The 23,044-nt window shown below is 46.7% G+C and overlaps 1 protein-coding gene across 6 annotated transcripts in view; it reads right to left on the reverse strand.

Moving 5' to 3' along the window:
• Rps6kc1 (ribosomal protein S6 kinase C1) overlaps window positions 1-23,044 on the reverse strand; it is a 144,728-nt gene that overhangs the window by 33,514 nt on the left and 88,170 nt on the right. For 5 of the 6 annotated variants that reach the window (XM_052200297.1, XM_052200298.1, XM_052200296.1 and 2 more), the window contains 2 exons: window positions 6,478-6,525; window positions 5,301-5,433 (listed from right to left, as the gene is read on the reverse strand). In XM_052200297.1, coding sequence (XP_052056257.1) covers window positions 5,301-5,433; window positions 6,478-6,525 — 181 coding nt within the window. Of the gene's footprint in view, window positions 1-5,300; window positions 5,434-6,477; window positions 6,526-9,643; window positions 9,807-23,044 lie in introns of those variants that run through there. The other variant, XM_052200301.1, reaches the window with a different exon arrangement.

The raw sequence follows: 23,044 nt of genomic DNA on the forward strand, positions 1-23,044 counted from the left end.
AAGGGGGAAGGGGAAGGGAAAGGGAGGGGAGGGGCAAGGAGAGGGGAGGGGAGGGAAGGGGAAAAGGGAAGGGAGGGGAGGGGAGGGAAGGGAAGGGGAAAGAGGAAGGGAAGAGGAGGGGGAAGGGGAGGGGAGAGGGAAGGGGAAGGGAAGAGGAGGGGGAGGGAGGGAAGGGAAGTGGAAAGGGGAAGGGAGGGGAGGGAAGGAAAGGGGAAAGGGGAAGGGAAGATGAGGGGGAGGGGAGGGAGAAGGGGAGGGGAGGGGAGGGGGAAAGGAATGGGAGGGGAGGGGAAGGGAGGGGAGGGGAGGGAAGAGGAGGGGAGGGGAAAGTAGGTCTCATTACGCAGTCTACCTAGCCTTGGCTGGCGTGGTACTCACTATGTAGACCAGACTAGCCTTAAACTCAGATATCTGCCTGACTTTGGTTCTTGAGCCCTGGATGTGTGCCACCGCACAGAGCAATGTGACCTTTTATAACACAGCTCTAAGTAAACTCAGAAGGTGTCTAACGTGCATTGCTAAGACGACACGCAGGTGAAAGCCACCATAGTAGATCTGTTTGCATTGAAACACAGGAACAGACGTAATAGGCAGGGTGGCACGGACCTGTTATCTCAGCACTATGGAGGCTGGAGTTTGTGTGCTAGGTGGAGAAACCCCCCCTCCCCACGCCCTGCTCTGCCCTCACAGCTGAGGGCTTCTAACCTCATCATTCCCTCTTCCCTGACTAAGAACGTGCCACACGGTGAGCATTCCACGCGTGGCCAGGCTGAAGAACATCCTATAACCTCTGGTCTCTTCACATTAACACTCACAGCCTTGACTGAAGACCATTTCCCATCTGCTCCTCAAACAGAGCTAAGCAAATGGTTTAAAGAGCAGTGGCCATTTGAAACCTGTCCTCTAAGCTTGTTTTGTGGGCACAGGACTGTGAGCATGCTGAGACTGTACCACTAAGCTATGTCTTCTGCAGCTCCTGAAAACCGTCTCTCTCCTGCCTACTTCCATCTGGGTATTAACAAACATCTCCAGGGCTGGGGAAGAAGTGCTTGCCAGGCAATCACCAAGGTCATAAGAAAGCTGGGATCCCTGGGCCTGGCCAGCTAGCCACACCAGCCTCTGGGGCGTGGCAGACCCCAAGCCAAGCAAGAACTGTGTCTCAACACAACATGAACAGCTTCTGAGAGACCACATTTGCAGCTGACATATGACCTCCACAAGCATGTGCATGCACATGAACATGCACACACATGAACTCTACATGTATGCACACTGTCTCTAATTCATGTGTCCAAAACTGAGCCATTTTTTCCAACTCAATTTACTTTTCCCACAACTTGCTAAACAGAAGCCAAACACCCTGGAGTACTGCAAGGCTGAATCCTGACAGACAGTTCTACTTTCAAAACGTGTTCAGGCTCAAACAACAAAAAGCGAGTGTGGGCACAGACATTCAGATGCTAACAAACATCCCACCAGCAACACACACACTGTGGTCTGGAGACCTAACTATGCCTCCCGCAGGTCACAGACTGTAAGCTTGGCCCCCACTGTGGAGAGTGCTGCCAGCAGGAGGCTATACTGGAACTCGGGGTCTCACCCTTGAGGAGGGAATTCATGTCATTCTCATGGCACCCTAGGCTTGCTCTGGCTTCTGTGTCTCACTCTTTTTTTTTTTTTCAAGACAGGGTCTCTCTGTGTAGAACTTACTCTGTAGACCAGGCTGGCCTCGAACTCAGAAAGCCTCCTGCCTCTGCCTCCCAAATGCTGGGATTAAAGGCGTGCGCCACCACTGCCCGGCTCATGTCTCACTGTCACCACAGTGCTGCCTTCCATGAGTAGGTCCTCACTAGGACCCAACAGATCCCAGCGCCATGACCTGAGCATGCTTTCCTGACGAAGCACGTCTGCTCAGTCACAGAGAATGGCTGATGAGAGCACTGCCCAGCTGCCACCACGGCCTAGTTTTCTGCAAACTTCCAAGCTGTTCTCCTCCTTTTCTTCTGGTGGGCAGCAAGCTTCCCTCTTCTGCAGAGGCACAGAGTGGCCACGCTCTGCGAGCATCCCCCAACGACCTCTCATCTCGCTCAGCCAGGTTCTTATAAGCAGTGTAAGTGGCTGTGAGGCAGCACGGGCTGTGAGGCCCTGCCTTCCTGCTCCCTGCTCCTCTCCTCCGTCCCCACTCTACTCAGAGCATCTGAGCTCGGTGGGTAAGGCTGCTGCTCTCCCACAGAGCTCACCCCTGGCTCTGGTCTATGTGCTTGCTTTCTCTTGCCACGGTATTCTCTCCCCACAAACACACCCTGCTCCTCCTCTCTCACCAAATGCCCTTTCTCAGTACAGTGACGGCCGGACAGCCGGACGGCCGGGGAGAAGAGCCGCCCCAGCCCTTGACAGTCCGCTGTTCCGGATTATAGCAGTTTAGTATCGTCTCCTGTATGTGGCTACTGTTTGCCCCCATCTAAAACACCATGTGGGCTCCGTGCAGCAAACTCATCTACCTTGCTGTCGGCTGTGTCAGACCATGTCTACGCTCCAGAGGGCAGTCCAGGGGCTTCTAGGCGAGCCAAGCACAGCGTGAGACCTGCCCACGGTCTAGCTCTCTGAGCTCCGGGGAGCCGAAGCTGAGACTCATGGACATTCAGGGTTCAGAAGAGGAAGGGCTTGCCACAGTGTATGTATGTGGAAGTGGGAGGGTAACTTAGGGAGTCCATTCTCCCCTTCCACATGTGGATCTGGGACAATGGCTTCACTCCTGGAGGCTTTACCAAAAGGACCACAGTGGGTAAAGAACAGGAAATACACAAGTCCACCAGACCTGAAGACCACACCGTCACCATTTGCCGGGACTCGGCCTCAGCCTTTGCTCTGCTCCATACTTAGTTCACCTGTGAAGGCTAGTTTTTGTAAAGCTGACATAAACGTAGACATCATCAGGGGAAAGAACACATGAGCAGTTGCCTCCCTCAGAATGGGCTGTGGGAGCATTTATTTAACTAGTGGTAGTGCCGCCCCTGGGCAGGTGGTCCTGGGTTATATGGAAAAGCATGCTGAGCAAGCCAGTAAACAACAGTCTTCTACGGCTGCTGCTGCAGTTCCTGCCTCCAGCTTCCTGCCCCGAGCTCCTGCCCGGACAGCCCTGCATGGTGGACTGTCAGTAGGACCTGTAACTGAGTGGACCCTTTCTTCCCAACTGCCTTTGTCATAGTGTTTATCACAGCAGCAAAAGGCCAGTGACAGCACCACCTCCACACGACAAGGAGTGACCGTCCTGATTTGTTAGAAATCAGATCTCACGTGGCCCCAGGCTGCCGTCAGGAGTGGCCCTCTCCCACTTCTGGGATGGGTGCTTCATGCTGCCATCCCCTGCTAGTGAGTGAGTTTGTAAGGTGTGAGTCAGCTCTCACCCTGCAAGACCACGATGCTGCTTCTCCACAACAAAACAGCTGTCCTCGCCGGCCATGCCACAGCCACAGCCGCAGGCTCCTTTCTTGGTCCTCAAACACCCTGTTGTGACACAGCTCCTGTCCTTGGACCTTAAGTGCAAATGGCAGGGTTTTGTGACTCAACTCTTCCTAAATGTCACCATCTCAGAGAGGGCTCCTGGAGCACATGACATGAGGCAGTCCTCTCACTGCCACTCGGGAGGGAGGCCACCCGGTGTCTGTTAGGCATCAGAGTGGAGGCCTGACTCCACAGCAGCAGTGAGCATGGAAGAGGGCAGGGAGTGGGTTCTTGTCCTGCTCTGTTCACAGTGTGCTGCACACACGCACCAGCTGCTGAGAGAAGGGAGCTGAGGAGCCCACTTGCAATAACTTCCTTAACGTCACAAAGACTTCTAGAAAATTAAGCCACAGACTTTTGAAAGGAGAGACGTTCACAAGTCCATGACAGTCTGTGATTGTGCGTCCATCTGTCCGGGCCCTCAGAGCACTGTAACACTGGCACACCACACTAAATAACACCAGCTACAGTCTCAGTCCTGAGAGGATGGTAGAGGAAAGACGAGTGTGACGTGGAGGCCCGAGAACAGGAAGAAGACAAGCGCCACACAGCGGAGGTAAGCGAGGGGCGAAGCGCTGCCACAGATAATCTCCAACATGAATAATCCACACCGGGTAATAGAATATTGACCATAATTACATTCATCCTACTGACCTTGTTCTAAATTATTATGGATTATTACTACGCAAGTTATTTTGTTCCACACCAGAGGTGGCTGTATTTCGCTATCAGATGACATGACCTCTAATTCAATAATGTCTGTAATGCACTGGTATCCTCAGATAAAAGCTGTCTATAATGTCTGAACAAAGGTGAATCTGTTATCCAATTCACACACGCAATTAACTCTCTTACTACCTGTGAGCCGTGGAGCCCCTCTGAATTCCCTATTAAACACTGCGTGTGGGGTCTTCCCTCCACCTCGTTATCCCGTGCAGGTTTCATGCTAACAACATTAGTACCTCACTGCCCCCACCAAAAACTATGCATTAGTTATCATAAGAGACATCATTCCACAAGGCAGTGTCTCTTTTTTCCTGAGAAAAAGGTATTAAATTTAAATGTTATGTCTATTAGAAAAATAGAGTACTTTTCATACAGTGTTTCATTTTCAATATAAAATAAGGGCGCCTTCATGAAGAGTGGAAAATAATTTATATTTTCTTTATTAAGAATACCTGTTTAAACACCAAAAGGCAATAATACATGTGTGAATTTATAGTAACATGCTGTAGTCACCTAAATAGAAGACTATTTATTTAAATTCAGGTGTTATCCGGCAACACGGAGTCAGCCAGTGCCCGCTGCCACCTGGGCTCCGACGCGGCGGAAGGCGGAGCCCAGGCCCCGGCTTTGTGCTCACACTGCTGCCAGTGGCTGTGTTCACGAGACTCAGATCAGAAGCGAGGCAATGTCAAGTGTTACGCAAACACCCTTGCGTTCCCTCTGAAGGAAGCAATTAATTAATTCTGCAGGGGATGCTTTTTGTAGTCATCTAATGTAAGTGTAGCTTTTCAGTGCAGACAAGGGAACAGAATTAAATCTCTAAATAAAGCCTTGCTCTCGTGTCGCTGCTGGACCTCTCATTCTGTCAGTAAATCTAGCAAAGTGCACACATGAAGACCGTTCCACGGGTCAGGAGTGACACTGGCCAGTCACCTGGGCTGTCCTGTTCCCTCAAAACTCAGAGCAAGGAACCTGGGCAGGAGTGAGGAGACAGAGTCCACGCTCATGAAATGACTGGCAAAGCAACATCACTACACACGGCCCAGGCCACGCTCCTCACGCCAACCCACCTTCGGCGCGCTGCAGCACAAGAAACACCGATTCCTCTGAGATGATGTATGTGTGCAGACACACCATGTTAGGCACACAGCGGGGGATGATGGTCTTTCTGCTCCTGCTGCACTCGCTGCTTTTCCTTAGACCCTGACAGAGAACAAAAAGGTCAGTTGTACCCGCGGTTGCCTTTGGAGCCTGCTGTGCTCAGTGTTTATCAACCAAACTAATCTATCCGAGTTACTCCAGGCTCGAGAAACCACTCATCTGCTGCTCTGTGCCCCTCGGTCCCCAGAGGCTCCGCTGATGGCATCTGGCGTGAATCCAGACAACAGAAGATGCCACAAAGCTGCCATTAAAATCAATTACGTGGGTCAGTGTTTTTATTAGCGATGCTCTCAAACTAAGTCATCAGGATGACACACGGTTATTTCTCTGTGACCTCTAAGTTTGATGTTCCTTGTGTATCTCTTTAAGGCAGCAGCCAGTTTGAGTCACATTCTCCAGATGCCAGGCACATCCTGCATGAAGCAGTAACTTTTAAATTCTTTTCCAAAACACTAACAACAAATCTCCAAAAGCACAAGAGTTGTGCATTTCCTGGTGTTACACCCAGATTTTAAAACGCTAGGTAAATACCACCGGGCGTGGGGGCTGTTCATAAAGAGAGGCCGTGTTCACACTTGTCAGTGTGACCTCCCATCGTGCCTGATCAGCAAGAGGAGAGGGATGCCCAAGGCGGCCGCCCTTTGGGGTGCCACGGAATGTCTGATAAGGATATGTTTAGAATACTTACTATTGCAACCCATTCCAAAAACAAATCAAAACTAAAATTATCCACTTAATCATATACTGTGTTTGCACCAAAGAGCAGGCCAGGACACAGCTATCTGCTGAGTATCTATGGAAATCAGGTTTTAGGAGTTGTAATCGCAGCCCTACCGAGGCCCACGGGATCCTTGGGAGCCGGAACCACTTATCTGAAGCACACGCTCAGTTCTTGGATGCATTCAAATCATATATTCTCTAACATAAAAACGTTCTAAGGCATATTTATTGACTGCGAGAGACAGAAATACTCACGGCCAAAACCATGAAGCATCCAAGTGCCATGTATAAATATTTATCTTTCAAAAGCATGTTTATTTTTGAAAGTCAATTTTAAAATTCACTAAACTTACAAATTCTACTTACTTTTAAAATGAATGTCTGTTCTGTTCTTGTGTCCATTACAAGTAAAACCTAAAAAAACAAAAGAAACAATTAATAAATTCAGCAATATATAATAAAACAATTAACTCTTAGATTTGAGAGACTAAGAATCAGGTTCTGGTTGTGATGCTTCCAAAAATTCTAATTTCTGAATAAACTTTTTAAAAACCTTAAGTCATAGGACCCAAATAGCCTTGTCCAAATAAATTTTATTACAATTTGCTTTTCTAAAACTGCTACTTCTAGGAACATCACTGTGTTTCCTAGATTTATTTTTAAAATGTTTCTTACAAGTGCGACACAGGGCAAGCATGGTGCCCATGCAGCTGGTGCAACTGGAAATTGGTGGCAGGCGGCTGGTAAGAGCAAGGCCAGCCTGGTCTAGGCCACCCTTGAAAGGTGGCGAGACCCCAAAACAAGGTGGCGGGGGTAGAGAGTGGACAGTAGAAGAATTTTCTCACACGGCAAAGAGGAAGTAATTGTATTAAACTGATAGAGTTCCAGCCTTCTGTGATCTCTAAGCAGCCCGCTCTAACACCATCTCGACAACTGAGGCTCTAACGCCATCTCAGGCCTCCCTTGGGTACTGCTTCTCTACTCTGGACCAGATCTTCCCACCATCAGCAAATCCTATGGACTCCATAGTTAATATCTGTCCTGCCCCAATGCCCCAACCCAACCAGAGACCAGCTCTGCCCAGCTGACAACCAAGGTGTTGTGACAGCCCCAGCTCCCCTGCACACTGCACAGCTCTGGGGTCAATTATTAAAATACCAGGCAAGCTTCTTTTGTAAGTGTGTTCAGATGTATCACTGTTCCATGTCTCTGTAAGACACGCAGGCTTACCCCACAAGGACAGACCTTCATTTCACACACCGCACCCCTGAATGGCCTTCCCTGATGGCCAAGGAGAAGGAAACAGAAACAAGTCTCACCACATCTATGGCACATCTGTGGCTTATCTTTGCTAAGTACTATGGCAGATATAGGCCACAAAGGCCTGTCAGCGAGCCCCTGCGTGTCTACCACTACCTGTCTTTTGGCACTGCAGAAGGCTGCTGGCATCTTCCCTGACAGTCTCTGAGATGAGTGTCTGTCTCACCTGCACTATTTAAGTCAGCCTGTGTGGTAACACAATGCTATTCACAGACACCTCCCAGATGTCCTGCAGAGTTCCCAAACTCAAGTTCCAAGTCTCCCAGTTCTCCAACTACAAAGCCAGCAGGCAAGTCAACAGAGGAACCGCGCCTCCTGGGCCTTCCTGACCCCTCCTGCCGCTTCTCCCTCCTCGTTTTAAGCATTTACCATGTCCAATGTGGGTAATCAGTGTTCGTCCCCTCTGCCACCACTCCTGTTCCACACACCGTTGACCTCATGGCCCTGGGTGTGATGTTCTGATGAAAGATGACCAGGGCTGCCACCACATAGGAGCGAGGCTCTGAGATGATCTTACAAAGTTCACCCAGGGTCACAACTGCTGTCACTATTACTGCAGCCCCTCTCTGGAATATTCCCCCACCCACTTACTCAAGCAACTGCTTATCTCTGCATATTCAGCTCAAATGTCAATCTCTCTGTCTCTCTTATTAATACTGATGGCTCTTCCTTTGTCCTCAAATTTATATGGTACTGACTTCTATTATGACATCTCAAACTCTTCAGTTTGGTTTCATTTGATCATTTGCCATCTCCCAACCAGATGTAAAAACCCTTATGGGAATGTCACAGTCAGTGTCCCAGTCCCAGAAATGTTCATACCCCACTCAAGAATCTGTGAGCAGACTGTGCTGTAATAGAAAGGATGTCAGAGAAATAATGAAAATGGAGCTTACAGATCACCTGGGTTGTCCAGGCAGATAATGTTGAGTCACATGAACTTCAGAGTGACGTGGTAAAGGGGTCTTCCCAGTACGAGAAGGACTTGGCTAGGATGTAGACCCACTCACGTAGGCAAGAACCAACGGGATGTATCTAGATGCTCAGAGAGCCCGGGCGGAGCAGGCAACGTTTAGAAGCAAAGAGCAGCCCTGAGCAAACCACCAGCAAGGGGACAGCTCGTTCCTCCAACTGTGTGGAGGGTGGTCTGTTAGCAGTGTGAGCGTGCAGGTCCTCCACACACCACAGCAAGGCCTCTGACTCACCCAACTCTAACATAATGTACATAGGGTCTTCAGACAGCTAACTCTGCTGTTATCGGCTCTGCTGACAATAGGGTAGAAATGGTGTTTCTGTTTTAAGGGCACAGCTAGCTAGGTTCAACAAGAACTCAGAAGGTGGACAGCAAGGTGCAAATGGAGTTTTGAAACAAAGTCAGGACTGAGGGTTTATATTTGAGCATTCCCCACAAAGACACACAGCCACAGTGTTGAGGTTCAGGCAGTGCGATCATGGGGTGCTCTCAAAATCCCAAGCTAGTGCATATCTAATCAACTAAGTTTAAGGGGAAGCAAACAACTGTAAAACATCAACTGACCCTGCTTTATATAAAAGCTACCAAGCAAAGAAGGGGGAGATGTGTGCCCTGCACATGTGCAAACAGTACATTAGTTACACACTTGGCACACTGTAGGTGGGTATGAAAGCAGCCAAAAGAAGGGCATTACCAGGAAAGAGCAATTCAGATGTGAGACAGAGCACAGGGTGGAGTAGCCATCTGCCCGTTCAACAGGAACCCCCCTGGAGGACTGACAAGGAAACCCTGCAGAAGGCATAAGGAAGTGACAGAAGCCTGGCTGCTCCAAGTAAATCAGGCTGAGGAACACCAGAAGCAAGACTAAGAGAGGATGGTGGCCATCGACTCAGCAAAGACGCGGGCTCTTGCTGCCTGCACACAGGCCTATCCTCTCCTTAACTGCCAGCAGGGCTCCTGACACATTCTTTACAAAATGACCCTCTGAGGCATGGGAATGCACTCACAGTCCTTGAGTCCTGAGGGTGACTCAGCGGTCTCCTCCACACACAAGGCGATGGACAGTGGTGAGCTCTGTGGAGGAATCTGTGCTCCTAGCACCTCATCTGGTTTTACATCCACGCACAGCTCTTTATGTTACTCCCCAGAGGGCCAATCGTGTTTGCAAGGACTCTTCTACGTGAGATGGAAAACATCTCTCTAGGTAAAAGGTAAAGGCAGACAACTTCCTTTTCTTACCAGAAGCCTCCTGCCTGTCAGGACTGAACACTCCTGCAGGAATGGGGGTAGGAGGTTCCTCTCCCTGCTTGTCTCACTCGGCCATGGAGCATGAAGCAGACTGCATGAGGGCCGGTGAGGATGGACAGACCTGGCAGAAAGCGCCCGTAGAGCTGGGCTTTCTTCTCTCACCAACACTGCTTGCAACTCGACGACGTTCACATTGAGGTAATAAACACAAGAACATATGTGATTTTTTTTTTAAAATGTGCCCTTTGACTGTCAATTTCTCCCAAACAGGTGTTGCCTAAATGATTATAAATTGGCCTCTGGGTACACCTCTTCAACTGAGCCGTACAGGGCTGGTGATAATATAATTAGACCTAAAAACATCAGGCTGGCGACTGCTCCCCATCTGTTTGGCAATAATGTTTAGCTAACAATAGTCTTTAAAAGAAGCACCTTCAACTTTCATTCTTAAAGTTATTTATAGTGCTGTTCTTAACACGCCAGCACTCCTGCTAACAAGAGCTTTAGCCACTTGGAAATTATTAGCCATACGGCTGTACACAAAGAGAAGCGACTGCATTTAACATCTGTATCTCTCCACATTTATACACTGCAGCCTCATTGAAGTGAGTCCTTAATGAACAGTGGTATAGCATCGATATCGTAGCCGTGTGCACACAGATCATAAGGAGCCAGGCATGTTTTTAATGCCAACAGTAGGCCGATCTGTAATGAAGCTATCAGCATAAAGGACAAAATAACAGCGTCTTTAACCCTCAAACTGAATTTGTTCATTTGTAGACTGAAACACGATTTAAAAACTGCTCATGGGTTTGCTCACCTTTATAAAGACAAAAATCTAATTTGTACTAATTTGATACAATTGTCTTCCCAATAAAAGGCTCCTAAAACCACCTTTTATTTCATGATAAAACAAGTACTGTCACATACACTCATGAAATAATTACCTCAGACAGCATATCTTACTGAAAGAACACAATTAACATATTTCTCTTTCAATTTTCACATGTACATATCAGCACTATATTAGCATACGGCCTCACAGAAGGAGCTGCTCCTTCTCTGCCCATGGTGAGGCAGAGTGTTGCTGTAGCAATGTTCTGGGTAGAGAACAACTTAGGTTACTGACCAAACGCACCTGTGCCTCACCCCCACCAGAACCATGACCACAATGCTCAGAAAGGAGGAAGAGCAGTACACAAGGGCAAGAAAACTTACAAACCATTCACCTCAGAGCTGAGGAGAAAAGATGGTGCCTCATGCTATGCTCTCTTCTCAAGAGGCACACTCGACCTGACTACGGTTAGGCAAATGCTTAAGTGATTTCTGTCAGGAGCATTAAAACATCACCATTCTGCAGGCATGTATGGCTGTGTGTGGCAAACAGGCACCAGCTGCACACAGTCGGTGAACACAGCCTCTCCAGATCCCCATCTAAACCCACCGAGCTTCACATCCCCCACCCCCAACACAATACTTCTATTGACTCTTCGGGGATTCCCAGAATATACCCCCATTACACTAACTTCCCAGCCCTTCCCTACACCCAGCAAGAAAAGCAAGTCTACTTTGTGTCATCTACATATTCATAGGTAGTCCAGTGGCTTGCCTCCTATATGAGCTGGGTCCCTCCCCTCCCGGATGCCTACTGGATGTCATTTGCTGTGAGAGGTGTCACCCAGCATCCTTCAACATTTGAAGAATTCCCTCTGACCTTGGGAGCATGGGCTATAGGCTTCCACAGAGTTTCTGGCATCAGCACGGATCATGACCAGAGTTCCGATGTCTGCAGTTTACACAGCCGCCCGAAGTCTGTGATCCTAGATGCATGCAGACCCATTCCCTGGTCATACTCTGTGCGATGCCAGTTTGCATTCTCACAAAACTCAAACATGTTCCAATGCCATCACTCACAAAACTTCAGCTACCAGAAAAAAAAAGGGGGGGGCAGGGCCACTTTGACACCAAGTCTCTCACACAAGCATCACAACACGGTGTTACTGGCACCCTGTCCAAAAAACAGAAAGCAGGAATGAGCAGAAGTCCAAGGCTACAGCAGCAAGAACAATGGCTAAAACACATCATAAAGACGCTCCTCCTGAGAGACCAGAAGCCAGGCCTCCTTTGCTCTCCCAGAAGTTCTCTGCTCAGAATGGAAGTCTGAAAAGTCATATCGCCTAGATACTCAGCTCGTCAAGACAGCCTCGCCTCCTACTCTCAAGAAGCCATTTTGGTAGTAAATGCATCAGGCTTCCAGGATTTTATACACAATATTTTTAAATTTCCTTAGATGGAACCAAATCTTCTCTGTGCTAGAACTTCCAGTTTAATGTGTCACTACAGAATGATCAGGCAACCCGCAGAATCTTGTGAACTGTAGTAACATGTTACCTGCTCCATCACACAAAGAAGGGTAATCTTAGGACAGGCTGAATTCTTCAAGCATAAATTTAATCCAGAAATATCTAATATCTTCCAAGGTAGAAAAGAAAAGATCAAATCTACCAGAACCATGTGACATTAGAGTTCTCTCACTCTCTCTCTCTCTCTCTCTCTCTCTCTCTCTCTCTCTCTCTATATATATATATATATATATATATATATATATATATATATATATATATAAACTTCAAAGTATCTTAATTTAAAGTGTGCAACCATCTGTGGCTTCTAAGGCCCCTATCTCGGCCCTAATCACCTAGCTGCTGCCTTGACTTCTGCCAAAATCAAACTGGGACGACAGAGGAAGAGCTGTTGGGAAGCCCAGCAACGAGAAACTGCACTGACAAATAAATAACTACATTTCTAAGAAAACAACTAATTTTCATTTTCTTCAAATGCCCAGGCAGCTGCAAAGGTTTTCGTATGCTAATTTTTTAATTAGAAGGTATTTAGGCAGTGAAAGCTTTCATATGCACTTCTGATTCTTCATCAAACGTGAACTCCCCAACTTAGCATCAATATAGCTGGTGGCGGCCTGAAGGTTTACCATCTGCTGCTACCCAAAGTCACGGTGGCCACCTTCAGAACATATGCATCAAAGCCCAGAGATAAGAGACTGAAGAAATACTGCCTAAGTCAGCATAAGGGCGCTGATGAAGCCTGAGGCAGGCAACGGGCAAGCTACCAGAGAACACTGAACTCTGGGAGTGAGCAGTCATACCCAGAGAAGTGTCCAAGGTCGCTGCCTTTCCGACAGCTGGACCAAGGGCAGGAGAAGCAGCACCGATGCCGCCGCCGCCACCGTAGAGGGATGTTCTTGAGTCCTATGTGGTGGCTCTTCCTTTCAATAGAAGGCTGACTGGTTATATTGGAAATCAACCTTATTCAAAATAAGCCTGTTCTGAGTAAGCTCAAATGTAAGATTGAAGTTGCTTGCTCAGCCTGTGAATAATGACAACAAAGGCTTATGGCTTAGTCACAAACAGTGCTGCTAGAAAGGGCTTCTCTCCTGGGCACTTCAAGTCCAAACATTTCCCAAGGAAAATACACTCTGAGACAAGTTTAACAAAATCCACAAAATACCAATTAAAAGGCTGACTGGGTCGACTCAGTCTCTCTCTGGGCCTGGGGTAGACATGCCCCACACCCAGTTGGCACCACTGTATACACATGCTCAATTACCACCAGGACTGCTTCAGAGAGTAACAATTTTAATTGTAGTAAATGGCTAAAAATAAAGCAAATGTTTCCAGAGTAATTTATCTTCCAGAAATGCTAACACTGAATGAAAGGTGTCTTTGTGCTTGGAAAATATATTTGCAAACACTTAGGAAGCTAAGGCAGGTAGATTGCAAATTCAAGGTCAATCTAGACTCAAAAAAAAAAAAAAGGAAGGAGAGAGAGAGAGAGAGAGAGAGAGAGACCACCTTAAGGTGATATGCACATTCAGGTGCTATACATAACGTAGTTCACTGTGGTATTAGCTCACCTATAACACTGAATCTCAAAAATACATTTATCTTAACAGAAATTCATCTTTTAACCATAGTTAGAAAAAAACACAGAACATTTTTAGAATTTTTAAGATAGTTTTTAGAAAAAAGCAATAAATAAATAAATAAAATGATACCATCTTCTAAATAATGTCACCTAGCAACTCGGTTTGTGTTAATTCCAATCTTTCTCTAGAGTCATCCTTGTTCTATCTTAGGTGCCCGGGTGTTTTTCCTGTGTGTATGTGCACATGCAGCTCCTGAGGAGGCCAGAGAACGCACTGCAGGCTTGCTAGGAGCTGTAGCAGACGTCGCTTCAACAGAGGCTCCCTCCTCTCCAGTGACTGTAGCTTGTGTCAAGTTGACATAAAACCAGCCAGCACACAAAGTCATTAAAAAAATGATTGATAAGTGGATGTCATAGAAATTAAAAAGCATCTGCTCTGCTGAAGACAGTGTGCGCCCAAGCCACGGCCTGCCACCCAAGCACACAGACGCCTCAGACTCAGCAATAAGGAGCAGAGGACTTGACTCGGAGAGGGCCAAAGAGGGGTGGGTGGACCCGAGGTCTGCCACCATGAAGCCAAACAGACACAGAAGACAGTACTAAGTGTTCTCCCAGCAGGAGCTAAAAGCAAATGACCTTGTGAATGTCACCTGCAGAGCAGGGCTGGAGGCTGGATGTGGGGGTGGGACAGCAGGGCTCACAACAAATAGCTGTCCAGTTCAGAACATCTTTCAAAGATTTTTGGATGTTCTCAACAACACAAACTAAATGTTTCGAGTGGGAGCATACCAACTACCCTGCAGGCTGCACACGGCACACATGCACTGAAATACTACACAGTATCCCAGAACTACGGACGATCACTGTATGTCAGTGAGAATCCCCTCTGGGATAGAGCTGGGTGTAAAGCGCCTGCCGGGCATGCAAAGGCTAGGGAGGACACAGAGCACGTGACTTCCCTGGACAGCTGGTAGGAACACAAAGAGCCGCAGCTCCTTTGGAAGACAGCTGGGCAGTTTCATACAAAACTAAGTCTTCCTTCTCTTACGTGATTCAGCAATGGGGCCCCTGCTGGCTGCCAAAGGGACTGAAGATATGCCCACACAGAAAGTGCCCAGGACAGAGACAGCAGCTTTCTTCGTGAGCACCAGAAACACTAAGATGTCATTCAGAGGATAAGAGGATAAGCAAATACAGGCTGTGAGGTGAGGAAAGTCCCACACATGTCACAAAGTCAAGGACAGCCAACCCAAACGGCCGCACACAGGACGCTCAGCAGTGACCATCCGGAAAGGACAGCACTATGCAAAATGTGCGGGGCTGCCACAGTGCAGAGCAAAGGGCAGAGGGCGGTGGAGGCAGAGACTCGGGGCAATGAGGACGACCTGAAGGACAGACAGCACAGTGACCGCCACAAGTCATCCTATCTGTACAAAGAAGAACACTGTAGACAACAGCAAAAGTGAATCGTAACATGAATGAAGAGATGTTAAGATTCAAGTTTTTAGAGGCTACAGAGATGGCCTAGCACTTGCTACTCTTCAGAAGACCAGAACTGGACTCCCTGCACCTACATTACAGCTCACACCCACCTGTAACACCAGCTCTAGGACTCCCACACCTTTCTTAGGCTCTGCAGGTCCTGTACTCACACACACAAACCTATGTAGACCCACACAGACCCACGCACACATATAGTTTTTAAAAATACAAGAAACCATTTTTGTTTTTGTTATTAAAAATCCATGACATTAGCACAGATCTGTATTTCAAGAAGCCCTCAGATCAGGAGTAGGTTCTGGCAATGCCATCAGGTAGCATACATGACAGAAAAAAAGCAGGACAGAGCAGCACCGATGGTTACAGAACAGTGTCTACCTGACTGGAACATGGTCTGATCAGCTGGCTACCTACAACTGACTGGAGCTAGGATGCTGTGGCAGGCTGAGACTCGGTAGGTAATTTGTTATAAAATGTATGTGATGGTTTGGTCTTTGAACACTTCCCAAAGGCCCATGTGTTAGAAGCAGCTCAAAGTGCTGTCAGGAGATAGTGGAACTTTTAGTCTAGGAACCCAGAGAAGAATGCAAGGACACTGAGTATATGCCTTTGAAGTGGATGCTGGCCCCTGGCCCCTGGCCCCTTAGCTAAGGAGGAGAGACAAAGACAGTCAGTCTGTCCTGACTGGCCGTCCGTCTTACCTCGGAGATTCACAGTACTGGGCTTTTTTCCTCAGCAAAATGCAGTGAGGCAAATACCAAGGTCACCAGGTCTTGCATCCCCTGAGTTAGTTCTCAGGATTACATCTTAGAATAGATCTGTGTGTATGCACATGCATGTGTATATGCATATGAGTGTGTACATGTGTGTGCACATTCATGTGTATGTGTGTGCGCGTGTGTGTTCTTGTGCATGTATGTGTGTGTGCACTCTTCCTACAGTATAATGTACACATGTATTCTTCATATACAGACTATGAAATGCCCCTATCAGAGGCAATCATCTGGCTGAAGATGAGATGCAGACAGATCTCTAGGATGCTAACCTACTACTGTCTTCTCAGGTTGCCAGCTCTTTAAATAAAGCATAACTTGAAGACTCTAGTCCTGGTTTCTGTCTGTGTGAAGGACAGCACAGGCCTTTTACATCTCCACAGGCCGAGGAGTGAAGCCAAAAGCACATGCATGGTGTAGAGCTCTGGATGTACGAGCCAAAGTCCACCGTCATTTTTGCCACTGACCACCTCAGGGATTCTGCCCCAGCCCAGGAGGCTGCGTGCACTGTGAAGCTACGACCTTTCAGGTAGCTTAAGCTCTCAGGCTGACGTGGGCAATGTGGCTGCTGTCAGGGTGACGCCAGTGGAAGCTTCATGAGTATGGTCATGCAACAAGAGAAATCTCTCTACTTGCCTCTCAATTTTGCTGCTAACCTAAAAATATCCTAAAAATTGTCTTTTTATACTTTTTTCTTTATTTACAAGTCATTTGTACAAATCCCCAGTGCCTCACACCCTAAAACAAAAGAAAATGTAGGTTATTCTACAGTAAATAACCCAGGAAGTGACTATTTCAACCACAAACAATCATTTAAAATCTCTCCACTCCCAAACGCCAGCTGCTCGTTGATGGCTGCTCCTCAAGGGCACCTCGTGGGGTGAGGCTGGTGAATGATCCTCTGCAGAAACAGCCTTTGTGTGACTCTCCAAACCCTAGGCCTATCACCTACTACTACTTCCTGACACCTGCTTCCTTCCACAGTCCTAAGGAAACTGGATACAAGGGCAGCCGAGGCAGAGTACAGAGCACCAGGAGCTGGGTTTGACAAAGGACAGCTGAAGAGTGAGGGGAACAGCCACTCGGCTTGGATCGCAACACCTTTCTTTGTCTCCTAGAATTTGATTGTGTGCTTTGTGGTTTTGTGAAGAACCAGCCCAAGGCCATAAAGACACTGCTAAATAGATGGTAAACACAGAAGCCCTGGGTCCGCGGCCCAAGCCAGGCCAGCCCATTCAACTCCATCGAGAATTATTTATCCTGTTTCTCAGGTTTGAATCTCAAGTTTTCTTGAGATGATGGCTTGACTTTGTTACATTCAGGTGAAAATTAATTCTGCTAAAACTATAGTCTACTATCGTAACTCGCTTCGGAGCCCTGTTTGCATCTGTTAGAAAACACAGTATTTTTAGGTTGCTGTACAGGCTTTCCCTGCCCGTGCCCTGTGCAGACATGCCTGATCGGGTGAATGCCGAGAAGCTGCAGTGAGCTCCAACAGCAGCAGTCTACACACCACCATCTACCATCCACCGGTGAGAACGGCGCATGTGGGCCAGTCAGACACTCACACACAGCGATGGCAGCTGTGGCAGCAACTCCTGGCCTGGCGGTGCGTGCCCAAACCAGCTAGCTGCCTGGGAAGCCCAATTCCCTTTCTAAGAGAAAGGGCCTCAAAAGCAACACAGTTGTAAAAACGACTATTTTAATCAGTTTATACTTTTATAGCAGATGAACCCAAAGTTTGGTGCTGCTTCAAATGTAGCATTGTGATATAATCCAGAAGTGTAGCCTGAGAATGCAGCATGCCTTCCCAACAGTCTGAACCCTTCTAAAACACAAAGGCACAGCACTCATTGTCAGACCAGCCAAGCACCTGCCAGAAGTCCGCAGGCTTGCTCTGTGGGGGCTGTGACAGTGGCGGGGTGTGCTGACGGATGCTGCAGGTGTACACGGCCTTCAGATCTTCTGAAGTCATCTAGCATGTTTACTGTCTCTTCCTGTTGTCTCCAAAATTATTCAACGAGTATGCTTGGCCATTTGAGGAATCTAAAGTTTGCTGGAAAAAGGCACAGTAAACATCAAAATCTACTATACAGAGCTGGGCATAGTGGCTCCTGCCTATAACCCCACACTGAAAAGGCTGACAAAGGACTGCCTTGAGTTCCAGGCCAACCTGGGACTACATAGTAAGTCCCAGGCCAGCTTGAGCTAAGAGTACATCTCTTTTTCAAAACTAAAACCTGCTAGGTATGGGTGCATGCCTTTAATCCCAGCACTGGGAAGCAGAAATAGATGTGTGTCAGTCCAGCATAGGCCTGCTGCTCTACATAGTGAGTTCCTCAGCAGCTGGGACTATTGTTTCAAAATGTAAAAGAAAAAGATACATAAATAAAAGTGGTGCACAGGGTGGACCAGTGCCATAGCACGTGGTGCACAGGGTGGACCAGTGCATGTGTGTGACCTAGTCTAGCATATTACAACAAGCCTACAACAGGATTACTCAGAATTGTCAGTCTAGACAACAATGCTTTGTTATGCTGTTGTCTAAACTACAAAGGAGTATAGGAGAAAACTGGTGTTTACAAGGAGAAAACCACACAGCACTGGAGGCAAGTCAAGGGGACAAAGAATGACAAGCCAGCACCACTGATACAACAAGCTGATGTGTGGCCACACAACCCCAATTAGATATTAATATTCAACAAATCAATCCCACAGAGATTTGCTGAATGCCGTAGGACTAGACAGAGAGAAAGCAACCCATGGGCTGAACTTAAGAACACTGGTTACTTTGCAGAGGATATGCATTCAATTCCCAGTGTGCACACACACACTCATTCACACACACTCACACACACTCACACACTCACAAACACTCACATACACACTCACACACACACACTCACACACTCACACACTCACACACACTCACACACACACAGACACTCACATACACACTCACACACTCACACACTCACACACACACACACACACTCACAGACACTCACATACACACACACTCACACTCACACATATACTCACACACACACTCACACACACTTACACACACTCACACACACACACACTCACACTCACACACACACACACACACACACACACCAGCTCAGAACCAACTGTAACTCTAGTTCCAGGGGACCTGATGCCTACTTCTCTGCTTTCTGTGGGTACCAAGCATGTACATGGTGCACAGACATATATATTCAGGCAAACACTCATACATATAAAATAAAAATACATAGGTCTAATTTTTAAAAAATATGGATCAACATCTCAGAAACAAAAGGGATCCAGACCCCAAGAAATCCACAGCCTCCCCAGCAACCTCGTGTGTACGTAAGGAAGTCTACATTCTAACCCAGCAAACAGGGAGTGCTGCTGAAGGAGCGCTGAGCTAGCTCCCTCAAGTCACTGATGGGGGCTAAAGCAAGCTGGGGACAGCAGCACCCCCAGGTCACTGACAGGGACACACTGATGCGAGCTGGGAGAAGGCAGGACACACAGGTGTACTTTTAACCTGCTATGCCCAACTCTGGAAAAGTACAAAAAAAAAAAAAAGGAAGAAGAAAAAGAAAACAATCATAGCATTAGGAGATGACTGCCTGCTGCCGTGTCCATCCCAGGCAGAGGCAAAGAGCAATGCGTCCGAGGGCCAGACGATGTGGAGATGCTTACTGCATGTGCCGAGGAGTCTGAAAACAGGACTGAGTTTAACATTTCCCTACTGGACTGTATAAAACATTTAAGGTTCATATATTAAAAATGGTAATCATGTACATTTCAAATTTCTAACTGTTAATCAATAAATACAGTCACAATAATTTTGTCTTGTATAGTTTGGAGGCATTGGGAGTCTGCAAAATTCTCATATGTAGCAGGTATTAAGGATAAATGAGACCATGACTTAGCTATTCAGTTTGTGATAGCTAAGGCCTTTTGGTCGCTATGGGAACTTTCTACTTCTGTAGCTAAACTGTTGTTACTCACACTCTGGCATGTCATTAGGCACAATTGCTTCTTTAACATTTTACTGAGGATGAAATAGAAAAGGTTGATAGGAAACCTGAACATCACAACTACGACAACCCGGGTCTAACAATGAGAAGATGCAGTTTTAGAAAGAGACACATCTGGATTCAAACTCATGCTCTGTCTCAACATAAAAATGCATGTATGACCTTCTGAGTCATAAACTAAATGATTTACAGAGCCCTCAGAACCCTGTACAGTGTGCAGACTGTCTGTGATCCCTTAACACAGTGTCCTGCCCCTTAACAATCACAGCCACATGCAAAGGTGCAGTGGCCACCCTGTATCTGCAGAAACCTAACAGCCAGCTGCTGTGGGGCCACATGCTTCTCCTGTGTCTCTTAATATTTTAACAGTAACTGTGGCATTACAGTTTGGGATGAAGACATTGTTAAAGACACATCTTTATCCAATAAAATACTTTTTAATTTTAGATTCTTTATCTTTAGAACAATTTGACAAAACTGTAGCTTCCAAACACATCACAGGCCTAAACACACGACTTTGCTAAACAGAGCAACCCCCTACCCCCCCACAGCACCCTCTGATGCCACAACACACCCAGACTCACGGCTTTCGCAGCAGGCCACTGTGTACGCCGAGGCATGTTCCTGTATTGCCAGTAAGTTTTATAAGTCTGTGTGCTCTGGATAACAGTCTTCAATCAGTTATCTTTAAAGTGTTTTCTCCAGTCTATCAGGCTTGTATGATCACACCTATCATCGGATCTTTCACAGTCATAGTGTGCTAATTAAGTCCAGCATACAGCTGCCTTGACTGCTACCCTTTATGAGACAACTCAGGAAGTGTCAGCTCTCTGACTCCCGCCCTTCTCCTTCACTCTTCACTATTCCTCTGCCTATCTGCGGTCGTGCCCCTTCATATAAATTCTGGAGTCAGATTATTGATGTGCAGAGATTTACCTGGTGAGACTTTAAATCAGACTGTACTGAATCCACAGTTTAGGGACTTCCCCTGACAACAGTGAGTCTTCTTATCCATACCTCGCCCCTCTCCTCTTCAGTTCTGTTTTATTTCATCAAGATTACAGTCTTCCTTACACAGATGCTGTGTATACTTTCTTAAATTTATACATCAGTATTTAGTTTGAGGCACTAATGAAAATTATGTTTGGAGTTTTGTGGGAGGGCAGGGACAAACATGATCTTATTATATAACCTTGCTATCCTTAAAACACAGAATCCTCCTGCCTCAGAATCCTGAGTGTTAGAATCACAGCTGTGCACCACCACAGCTGACTGATGCTTAGGGGGTCAAACTCTAGAAGCCTTATACTCACAGCAGCAGTGAAGTCTACTGCGAAAGTGGTAGAGTTATTTCCTCAGCCACTTGATACTATTTTTAATTTCAGATTCTAATGGATCACATAGGAAAGCAACTAACTACAGTGTGTCAGGTTTACATCGTACAACCCTGATGTAACCATCTATTAGTTGTAAGAGTTTGTCAGTTCTTTCAGATTACACAGTCATGTCACTCACAGGCAAACACAGAAACTTTCCTTCCTAATCTCTATTCCACTACTTTCCTTTTCTATACTTGGAAGACATTGTAGAGTACTGGCTTCAAGTATTCTGTAAATGTTAGACGGAATTCAACTCCGCCTAGACCTAGTGCTGCTTTGTGAGCAGTCAGTAAGTACTCACTCACTTTCCTTGGTGGATAAGATAGGCATTTACACAGATGGCCTGTTCCTTCCGTAAAACAGGCTTTGTGTTTTAGGGGTGTAGTAGCATACTGTACAGTAATTAAATTCATCACATCCAAGCTCTTCACTGTACAAGGAGTGACATAGATCTGGTTTCTGATGTAAAGATCTTTCTTCCATAATTATCCTCTCTATGGGCTTAGTGATCTCACTGATGTTCAGAGAACATCATAAAGTGCCCTTTAGTGTGGTTAATTTTCCTATTGGTCTCCCTACTTTTAATTCCATTGATTTCTGCTCTAATGATCATGTTTCTTGTCTTCCTTTTCTTGGCTCCCACGGAAGTGTGGATTCTTGAGCCTGCTTCTCTCCAAACCCAGGCAAGCACTCCTACAAAGCCCTCCCTACTGCTTCATATGCATTTCAAATCAAGAAAATACTCCAAACAGGGTACACGGGGGTCACTCTGTGACTGCTGCAACCACCAGATCAACAGCTACAAGCTTCTACAAGCTGCAGCACACCTGAGCTCGTCTACTTGGTCTGTCACCCTCTGTATCTTACACTGTTTACCTACATAGACCCTCTGTACCTTACACTGTGTGTATCTACATAGACTCCTCTTCCGGTCACTCCCACAATGAGCTGCAGGACACGGGACAGAGATGAGTAAAGCCAGCGACACGGGGGAATTAGTGTCCATTGGCACTGAGTCAGGCACATCACACCAAAGCTGAGCTAATTCACCAGGAGCCAGCGTGGCCCTGGTGAGTATCTGTGCGGTCTGTGAGAGTCACTGCTGTAAACACTGCAGTGAGCACAGTCTACAGGGCACAGGGAAGCAGTGCACTCTACTCCTCCACTGTCAGCAGCAGTCTCAGTGCACAGTAAGACAATCTAGTGTCCTCCCTACCCTGGGCCTCCAAGTGCACCACAGCACAACTCCAGGACACCACTACACAGCCAGCAGCACTAAGCATCACACAGGCTGCACATGAAGAGCCAACGGCTGACGTTTACCTATGTGTGTGTCTGTTGGGAGGAGGAGGGTGTTGAGTGTCCCGCCCTCACATTGAATCTGAAATGAATCTCTCATACACATCGCAGGGCTGAGTCATATTTCTAATGCACTCCAATCATGTTTTCTTTAACCAATATAATTAGACTGTTTATGTTTAGTGTAATTGATAATGTGTCTGAGCTTACAGTTGTATGAGTTTTTAAACATTTTTCTGGGATTTTGTTGGTTTCTATTTACTGCTTCTATTTTATTATGAATTAATTGAATATTTTTAGAATTCTACGTTAGGTTAGATGTGGTGGCACATGCTTAAAACCTCAGCACTCAAGAGGGCAGGGTATGAGAATCATAGTTCAAGGCTACTTGGGCTACATAGCATGACTCTGCACCCACAATAAATAAATAAATAAATAAATACATAAATACATAAATACATAAAT

Source organism: Apodemus sylvaticus, chromosome 12, assembly GCF_947179515.1.
Source record: "Apodemus sylvaticus chromosome 12, mApoSyl1.1, whole genome shotgun sequence".
Classification (NCBI taxonomy): domain Eukaryota; kingdom Metazoa; phylum Chordata; class Mammalia; order Rodentia; family Muridae; genus Apodemus; species Apodemus sylvaticus.